The sequence below is a fragment of the Syngnathus typhle genome, linkage group LG2 (assembly GCF_033458585.1).
Source record: "Syngnathus typhle isolate RoL2023-S1 ecotype Sweden linkage group LG2, RoL_Styp_1.0, whole genome shotgun sequence".
In the NCBI taxonomy this organism is placed as follows: Eukaryota; Metazoa; Chordata; class Actinopteri; order Syngnathiformes; family Syngnathidae; genus Syngnathus; species Syngnathus typhle.
The window spans coordinates 21527316-21536846 of NC_083739.1; the positions used below are offsets into that span (position 1 = coordinate 21527316).

The 9531-nt window shown below is 41.6% G+C and overlaps 2 protein-coding genes and 1 long non-coding RNA gene across 8 annotated transcripts; 2 read left to right on the forward strand and 1 right to left on the reverse strand.

Annotated features, from left to right (window-relative positions):
- The first annotated feature begins 585 nt into the window (after nucleotides 1-585).
- On the forward strand, nucleotides 586-6544 carry tmem51a (transmembrane protein 51a). 4 transcript variants are annotated; one of them, XM_061269667.1, is made up of 4 exons: nucleotides 586-930; nucleotides 3135-3230; nucleotides 3678-4160; nucleotides 4605-6544. In XM_061269667.1, exons 3-4 carry the CDS (start codon nucleotides 3730-3732, stop codon nucleotides 4993-4995), a joined length of 822 nt encoding a protein of 273 aa, XP_061125651.1. In that variant the 5' UTR covers nucleotides 586-930; nucleotides 3135-3230; nucleotides 3678-3729; the 3' UTR covers nucleotides 4996-6544. The 4 variants fall into 4 exon arrangements, with proteins under 4 accessions (XP_061125651.1, XP_061125670.1, XP_061125641.1 ...); XM_061269686.1 differs by having other exon boundaries at nucleotides 3704-4160; XM_061269657.1 differs by having other exon boundaries at nucleotides 586-808.
- LOC133146203 (chymotrypsin-like elastase family member 2A) lies at nucleotides 6402-9140 on the reverse strand. Of its 3 annotated transcripts, XM_061269635.1 has the most exons (8): nucleotides 9081-9140; nucleotides 8874-8977; nucleotides 8599-8696; nucleotides 7813-7935; nucleotides 7547-7683; nucleotides 7289-7434; nucleotides 7056-7208; nucleotides 6402-6937 (listed from the first exon to the last, which is right to left on the reverse strand). In XM_061269635.1, exons 1-8 carry the CDS (start codon nucleotides 9118-9120, stop codon nucleotides 6920-6922), a joined length of 819 nt encoding a protein of 272 aa, XP_061125619.1. In that variant the 5' UTR covers nucleotides 9121-9140; the 3' UTR covers nucleotides 6402-6919. The 3 variants fall into 3 exon arrangements, with proteins under 3 accessions (XP_061125619.1, XP_061125610.1, XP_061125627.1); XM_061269626.1 differs by lacking the exon at nucleotides 6402-6937 and having other exon boundaries at nucleotides 6978-7208; XM_061269643.1 differs by lacking the exon at nucleotides 6402-6937 and having other exon boundaries at nucleotides 7105-7233.
- Nucleotides 7936-8753, forward strand: LOC133146234 (uncharacterized). The gene is made up of 2 exons (XR_009711340.1): nucleotides 7936-8484; nucleotides 8582-8753. It is a non-coding gene; the product is annotated as an uncharacterized LOC133146234 (long non-coding RNA).
- Nucleotides 9141-9531: the final 391 nt, after the last annotated feature.

Below are 9531 nucleotides of genomic sequence, written 5' to 3' on the forward strand. Positions count from 1 at the left end.
TTTTGTTTTTTTTTAAATAAGCTTAATGTAGGTAACAAAAAAGTAAGGCAAAAAAAAAAGTAAGCCCTCAAAACAAATACCAGTATCTTTGAAGGCTTCTTCGGATAGGCCACGTCATAAGATAGAAAAGAGTCTACAACTTCCTAGAAATAAATTATTAACAGTCCTACTTCTTACGGAACCAGACAGCTCTCAATACCTTGCTTCAATTACCAACATTCAATATCAGTTGTGAAGCGTGATTTTCTTCAATTACAGAAACAAACAAAAAAGAAAACTGGATGTAGTCATCACACTTCAGTAATTAGGTTCTTTCTATGCCAGGACCCAAAAAGGGTTGGGGACCAGTGATTTAAGACAAAGATTTAGTTCACGGAACATGAATGTTTTGTTAATGTAGATTGGAAATCAGGAGCTCTCAATTATACGGAAAACATAACCATTAGTCCACAATGCTGACAACATGCATTTTATGATAATGATTTTATTATTATTTGAAGAGATTAAATATTATTTAATCCATTAGATTTGCCCGGGAGAAGATGACAGTTTTAAGGCTGAGGTCAGTAAAGGGTTAACCCAGAAGTAGAAGCAAGCAACCTCCTTCCCTGTCTGATACTGGAAGTGTGTTTGTCTCTCGCTCTAGCGCCCTTTGTGGAACCAACCGTCTAATTCAAAACAAAAGCAGCTCGTTTATTCCAAGGAGGTTTACCACTAGAATGTGCTGCCGGCGATTTATTTGAGCATCATATTCATTCGACGACCAAATGCGGACAACGTGGCGATCCTGAGAACCGTTTTACGGGAGGTGACTGTACAAAAAATCTCATCGCTTTCTTCTTCCAAAGCTCAAACGGCACCAGAAGTTATACGACGACCACTTCTTTTATTTACAAAGTTTACAACAACCGCGGGGTGTGTCGCTACTTGGTATGACGTAACATGTATGTTTTGTTTTTTTTGCGTTGGGCGTAGAGTGTCTGAACTCGAGTTGAACTGCTGACTGTAGCAGTTTATCGCTTTAACTTTTGCATTTACTTTTTTTTTTTTGCATTCTACTTCCTTGTTGATTGCACTTGAGGCGCCTTATTTATGGCTTTGAGACGGTAGCAGTCATTGACAGAGACCGCTTGACATAATGGGGAGACTTTGTTCAGCTGTCCACGTCATAATTTAAGCTCATGCCACGCATTCTTTGGCGATCTATTGTGTGTGCATGTTGTTTGCCACTGCATTTAAACTGACCATCTCCGTGGAGTGCATTGCACAGTGGATGCCTGGAGCAATGTAGGGCCTGATTGTGGGGCGAGAGCGTTTTCATGGAAGATTTTCAAATTGACCGTCTTAGATATCTACTGCCTGATAGGCTTTATGTCATGTGTTTGGTCACATGGTCTTTCCTACTATTCGAAGTATGTACGATTCAAATACGATTGGGGAGATGGAAGGATTGGAATAGTTTTCTTTTTAACATGACAAAAGACATTGCTGCCCTGGGGGGTCTACCAATCTTTGGATTGATAGCCTGACGTATGATTCCTCTAATGTTTTATAAGTGGTTTGGAAAAGTCCGCGATCTTAATTGCAGTGGTGGCATGTCAGTCATTTTATTATTCCAGGCCTGCCCAGTCTGTTGTTGTCAAGAATGTACTGTATTGACCCGAATATAAGACGAGGATTTTTGCATTGAAATAAGACCTTCGGCGTCTAGTTATACCCATTTTCACTTGTGGGCAACGGTAAGTTTAAAGTTGCTGTTATCGACTGAGTATGTTGTTGTGATCGTGTGCGTTTTTGACGCAAAGTGAGTATATACATTTCATTGTTACTCTACTGTCCACTGTTTTGCCGTTTGTCCGATCGCGGTTTGCTTCGTGTGCGCGCCGTTTGATTGACAGCTCCAGCGCGTTCTGTTTACCTCACATGTAAGAGTATGCAGCGGCACGGCGAGTAACGGTCGCCAGCAAATGTATTTTGTTGTCTCGATCGATGACTTATGTTTGGTGTGTTGCAGAGAGTATTTCATTTATGATTATTTAGTATAGCGGAACCGTTACGCGCAGTTAGTTATGTAATGTGTGACGTCTACGAGTGTTGTGTGACGTCAGCGATTGAGCATTGACTTACGTGTTGTATTTTTGTCTGTTGCAGAACCACACACACCCCACAAACCACACACACCCTTCGCACGCTTCACACAATACCCTTTTGCCTGTATGCCCCTATGAGCCACAGTGCCTGTTACTTTTTTGCCAATAATTCAGTAAAGCAATCAAACTGAACCACTAATTCAGTAAAGCAATCAAACTGAACCACGTCTTCCCTCCTGTGTTCTGACCGACACCCGGGGGCGAAAAGAGCATAACTATCCGAGCCAACCCCCTATACAGTCCTCAGGCTCCCCAACAATAGCGGTAGCAGTTTGCATTATTTTATTGCAATGATTTTCCTTATTCAGATTTGATTCAACACTACAGTTACTGTTAGACTTCACTTTGATGGTTAATGCAGTCATGGCAATTTTGTTGTTTTATCACGGTGGATTGGTTTATTTACATTTCAAAAACCAGAAGCCATTAATTTACAAATGTGATTGCACTTTAGGTTACGTATTTAAATGTTCAAATATTAAGATGTGATAGACAGTTTTTGCCTGATTTGAATGAGGCAAAATATCATGCTTTTTCTCTCAAATATAGTATTGTTATAATCATTTGTTTCAGATGTACTGTAATTATTTTCTGTATAAAAATTAAATTTGCTGTTTCAAAAGTCTTTTTTTTCTTTTTTTTAAACTTGAGTCAAAAGTCTTTTTTCAAGTTTGAGTCTTGAAAATGAGGGGGTCGTCTTGTATTCGGGCCAATACGGTACTTACTACAGTACACGTAGTTGTTGACGCTGCAAAATTAAGAATGGACTCATCACAGAAACATTTTCAGAAATGAATTGGGGATAAAGCAAACAAAATGACTTGGCACACCAGAGAACCAAATATTTCCATACAAAGAATATAAAAAAAAATTCTATGGTGTGTCCCCTTCTAAAGCTATTTATTATTTAACATTTTGTGTATCCGCATAATCATTTCATCAAGAAGTAGACATTTTCAAGACATTTGTTTCAATGCTTTTAAGGTTGGCACAAGTCCCAGGCACTGCCATGGATGAGAGGAGATTTATGACCTACACTGCAAGCAGCAGCAGCAGCCAAGAAGAGATCACGGTCTTTTGGTAAGATTTAATTGTTTCTGTTTTGGTCTTTGGCATACATACATTTAGATCTGTGGAGTGCCTGCTCTCCCATCAAGTGTGAAATGATACAGCCAAAAACAGTGGCTGCCAAGATGCTAAGCAGAATTAGCCATATTCAATGTAGCTGGATCCAGTATAGCATATAGCACGTTGGTTGTTGTGTGTCTTTTTACAGTCGTCTGTCCTCACTGTGGAAAATCCTTACTTGCAAATATTTAACTTTTCAACACACATAGACGTGCCTGGAATTATGTGTCACTTTGTTTTATGGGTTTTCTTATGAAATCTGGCCCAAAGTGGGTGGAGGCAAATTCTTATCTCATAGTTTCATGCATGACATTGATGTTTTGACCAGTCAAAGCCTCACCAGATAGCTCTAAGTTTTTTTCACAGAAGTGCTAATTACTTGTGTGTTTTTCGCTCTAGTTTTTGACCACGTTGCACTTCATCAGCTAATTGAATTGGAGTGACTATCAAGATGCGTTCCAGTGTGGATGGACAAGCCAGCCCCCTCAGCAGAGGACACACAAATGACAACAACAACAACAACAACAACAACAGCAGCAGCATCAATGAAAACAATGGAAATTCAGGTTCCCAGTATGCACTCTGCGCTCTGGGCGTCGGACTCGTAGCACTGGGCATTGTCATGATCGTATGGAGCGTGGTGCCTGCAAGCCCGACCGGTAACAACAGCAACAGTAGTGCAAGTGGAGGAGAAGGTGATTCTTATGGGAACAGGAAAAGTAAAGCTTCCTCTGTGGCCTTTGTCCTGGTGGCCTCGGGGGTGGTCATGCTGATGCTGTCCTTGTGTCTGGGAATGAGGAACAAGCAGAGGGAGCAGCGCATGCTCCAGGAAGCCCAGAACCGAAGAGGCGTGACGGCCAGGGAAAATGGGGATGTTGAAACGTAAGTGGAATTTATAAAAACATTACAATACAGTGTTAAAATATGTGTAATTCAGTATTGATGAAGTGCTGCCCCCACAAGTGAAAATACAATCAATGCATTTACTGTCTTATTTGGTGCTCGCTTTTTCGTTCAGATTCAGATTGGAACCAGGATTCCATTCTGCACTGTAGCCAAGGATAGAATCAAATAAGGCTGTCTTTCTTTTTGCCATGCGTAACAGCGTGAGAGGTTTCATCGTTCATAATAAGAAACATTTAAAGCTCATTTGCTGGCTAATTTACTGTTCACATCAGATATCATTTAGCTATTGGTCACCAGATTGAATGGCGATGCGAAGGAGTGGCCCTCTTGTCTGGTTTATGTTGGTGTGCAACAGCATATGATAGCAATCCAAGATACTATGTCAAGGTGTTTGGTAACTCCAACATTTCCTGTGTGCAGTGCCGAGCAAGACACCCAACGCTATGCTGTGCCCACCTATGAGGAGGCAGTAGGCAGTGGCCACTACCCTGTCCGTCAAAGTAATCTTCAGCCCAGCCCCTCCCAGCTGCCCTCCTACGATGACTTGGTGCAGGTAGACGGGGTGCGGTATGAAATTGAAGGCGCAGAGCTTGCCGATCCTGGATCGCAGCTTGGCTCCACCTCCAGCACCGCACCGGCAGCTCTTTCTGCCTCAAATCGGAAACCTGGTAAAAGCGCCCGGAAGCTCCTCCCCATCAAAATCCGCAGAATCAAATCGGAGAAGGTGCCCAATTGTCAACCGACCGCCAGCATTAGTATAGAACCTCTCACCCCTCCTCCACAGTATGATGACAAGGTGGCCCCACTTTGATGATGACTCTTACACCTGCATAGAATCTTCAAATTTGGACTAGCTTTCAAACAAGTCTCGCTGAATTCACCTGGTAGAGCGAATTATGTTTGTCTCTGCAGGCTTGACCCCACACCCCGAGTGACGGTGATATCATTGCTTTTTTAGCTTCATAACAAAGACAACTTGGACAAGTGTTGGCTTCTGTTCAAGAAGCACATCCCTCATTACCTAAGACCAACATGCTTTTTGATTAAATCAAATCTGGAGGAGAATTCAGCAGGGAATTATGCTAAAATCAGCGACAGTATTATACAGGAACTGTATATTTCCCAGCAAAACAAACATCACTTCACCAGCATGATCTGCAGCGTCACCTTCCAAGCAAGAAGATTTATATTTCATTAATATTTTTTTCACGTAACACTTTACATTTATTAATTACAGCGTGGATTTTTCTTTTTCTATATACTTATGACTGCATTCTGACAACCATCTCCTTTCATTTATATTTATACATTTTGTAATTTTCATAATGTTGTGGAATGCTTTTTTTTTTTCCACAGGACTTTGTCGACGTGGTTAAAGATTGTGACTCTACATTTATTGCATCACCAAACAACAAACAGTTTACTTGTTACAAACGCACGATGATGTACTCTTGAAATCATGACCATTCTCTCAGCCCCCACTTTGCAACTTCACTGCCCCTACCTCAATCATTACTACCAACCAAACTGACTTGTGCTATTCCCAATAGAATAGACTCTCAGTTGTTCTGTTGAAAACATCCGGTTGGGAAAGAGAAGGGAACAATAGAAGAAGCTTGTGAAAAGCCACGGGGCTCGACTTCAAGTCGTAGTCACGGGAATAGCAGTCGCACTCAGAAAGCAGAGGCATAGACATCACGTAGGCCTTTTTTTTGCGGTTGACCAACAGAGAGTGTCTTTGAGTGTGCAGCTGCACTGTTCGAACTGCAAGGCTTGCTCATCAACCGCAACTTGACTCACAACCCTGTTTTCTCCTCCCAATGTTGGCAATGAGCCCCGCAGCACAAAGCTCTCCATTCAGTGCCAAATGTTGCCATTAGCATGCAGTGTTTTATCACTACCTGCCAGAACACGCATGGGAATGCACGGATCGAACTTTGCAAGCGTTCTTCGGCCCTGTGCTTGAATGGAGTCAAGTGGTGTCATTATTGGGGAAAGGAAAAAATGATACACTGCGAGCATTTGGATGAAAGAACTTTGAGTCACTAACATCTGCTGGAATAAGCCTTCTCTGTTGTACTTACTTTTTCTGGTCATGGAGGACCTCATTTGCTCGTAAGATTTTATTTTACAGAATAATGATTTTAATATGCTGATAATGTTTGTCGATGGCAATTGCTGAAAACGTGTTTCCGTTGAGTGTCTGAAAACATGTAATGCTGTTTCGTATTTTTAAGGGATTAATTTCAATGTTTTTTTTTTTATCTATTGTGAAAATATTTTGGTTATCACTGTTCACCACTGTGAACTGAAAGCACATTATTTTGAGAGTATTATATTGAAATAAAGATTTCACTGCAGTTTTTTTTACTTTGAAAGATGAAAACATGATATAGGTTTTTAAACCTGCTAAGCTAACTCCAAACTGAATGTTTTTATTTCCTACAATAAGAAAGGAGACAAGGGCGAAGAGGAAACTTTGCAGTCGACTCTAAAATTAAAGCAGCACGATGCCGACATACCCATTAACGGACTTTTGCAAATAGTCGGGTGTGTAATGCTAGGAAACACGTTATATATTTTTTTCTCAGTAGGAGTATGATGTGCAATTGCGTGTACGCGTAACAAAAAAAAAAACTGAGAAGCAATGCTGTAAATGAATATTTTCTATTGTTGTTCAAATCAAACCATTTCAGTTTTCCATTTTCCCAATGACATAAGTTTGAACAGCCGCATCAGTAGTTGCTCTCAACCTGCAGAAACAAGAGAAAACATATTACATACACACCCTGGTTTTGCTCAAACAAAGCTTTTTATCTACCTATGATTTGGCTATGCATGTGGAAATGAGTCACAAAATGTGTTGCTTACTCTATCAATCCAATCCAGATAGGAGCTGACTTGAGTAAACACTGTTGGCTTCTGAAAGAAGTTACAGCCCTGCCCTGAACCAAAGCTCACCACACCATGTACAGTCCAGGAGCCATCAGGGTTCTGGCAGTTCAAAGGACCCCCAGAGTCTCCCTGTCAATCATGCACAAAAGAAATCCTACATGTTTGTTTACAATCTCGATGACTTGATTGCAGTTTCCCCTTTAGCTCACATTACAGCCAGCAGTGACGCCATCTCCACCAGCGCACACCATCTTGTCGGTTGCAAGGACACCCCACCATTCGGGCTGTGAGCAGGTGTCATGGTCGATCACGGGCAGGAGAGCCTGCTGCAGGATGTCAGCTGGTGCACCCTCAGCTGAGCGAAACCATACAGACATGCTAAGTAAAACTAGGGGCTATTGCTTGAGCTTTCTGAATAGCCACTCAGCAGAGCACAATTGACACATGACCCTTGACTGCCTACTCACTGGACAACCGACCCCAGCCAGTTATGTAGCATGCAGTGCCATGGGGAAGGACGGCATCGCGTTGTGGGAGGCAGGATGGGATGATGGTGTCAGAGAAGACCACTGGGGTAGAAAGCTTGATCAGGGCAATGTCGTTGCTGCAAAAAACACAGGACATACGAAGCGAATGATTGTAGGTCAAACCAAAGGTTCTGACACCTCAACGAGAGCTCACTTTCCCTGCTGATATGAAGTCATGTGGATGGCTGTCGTGTTGATGGTGTTACCGGCTGAGCAGGATGTTGTAGCCTTCATGGGTGATAATCTGGGTGGCCCACCGAGCTGCTGAGTTCTCCTCACTCGCCGTTAAGCTGTGTTTACCCATTTCCACTCTGTAGTTGTAACGACCACTGTGTGAGGGTACATGACAGTGTTTCCTTTGAGAGATTAGACAGAAATATTGACTCTTTTTGTGTGTGATCCATATTTATGATGACTTAGGACTGCTTGTCGTAATTCTTGTTTACACTTGTTTTTGTTTTTTTTAAAAGTTACTGGTCTAGGATTTTATTTATTTATTTATTTTTTGCCTCTCTAAATTGTGATCGCCTGACTGCAGACTAAAAAGAGCTCATCTGATGCAGATTTTGAGAATCAACATTTTCAAGGTTATTGTATTTTCTTCTCCCCTCAGAATTGAGTGGTTTCATATTTATTTCCCTCTGCTTGGTCTGAACAAGCACTTGACTGCTGGAGCTGTCATGGTTCTTGGTTCTGACTGTCCAGTGTTTTTCCACTGCCAGAGCCAGGTGGATGGGGGGAGCCTCTGGCACACACCTGTTTGGTAGCCTCATGAGCTGACTATTTAAGGAGATGGAAGCTGGCCGCCGCAACGTTGCATTCTGCTGGTTGTGCTGTTTGATTGTGTGGTTGATTTCCATCACAGTTGTCTCTCTCAAGTAAGTATTTCTTTGTTATTTTGTACTTCTGTGCATTATTGTGCATTTTGTCCCCTACCGACTGAGTTCTTTTTGCGTTGTGCACTTGTTCATATAGTTTTCAGTCAGTCTTACTTGATGCAGTGCGCCGCAGTGAGGACCCACTCAGATGCAATCAAGGTTCCCCCACAAACATGACTCCAGCTCCCACTGCTGTCTGACTGAAGGGAAACCTGCACAACACAATTACATAGCAGGCAGACAGTATGAAATGCGTAATTTTGATCCATGGTGGCTTGCAAAAACAGGACCCATCTGTGAATAACTCATGTGGCCTTTAAATCAGTGCAAAATTATTACAGATATCATCAATTGATGCAGACAAATGCCTCTCAATAGTGAGACATCACCTGCCAGGGCCAACTGTGTGGCTTGACGTCCACTCCTGCTACCACTCGACCCAGCACAGGAGGGTAGGCGGCAAGGCCGCATCCAGCAACACAATTGAATGTTCCTTTTGGACATAAACACAAACTTGCACAAACTTCTTTCATTTAACAAAATGCCCTCAGAATTTTGACAATAAACTGTAACACTCAATTGTAGTTGAGTCCTACCGTGAGCTACCATTAAAGTGAGAAGAAGCAGCTTCCTCATGGCTGCTCTGTGTCCAACTGGCTAACTTCAGAAAAACAACGCAATTCACACAGATTTCGAGCTGGGAGGGGTTGACATGTGGTTAGTGAAAGCATTTTCCCATCACTGCTTCTCTGAGGGAACATTGGATTCTTTGGTTTTGTTCATTGTGTTCATTAATGACAAGTTAATAGAACAAAACACTAAACATAAAGAACGATGTCCTATATTAAACAGATGCAATCTGTTCAGTTATGATATAGATGTAAATTATTTCAGTTATTCATAAAATGGAATCAACAGATATAGTTTGACCAAAGAATATACTTTTTTTAAAAATGTATATTCTGTGCGTCTCGCTTTGTAATTTGCGATTTAAATCAAATCTTGAATCTTTCAAAACACGTAATTTACTTAATTTAATAAAATGCA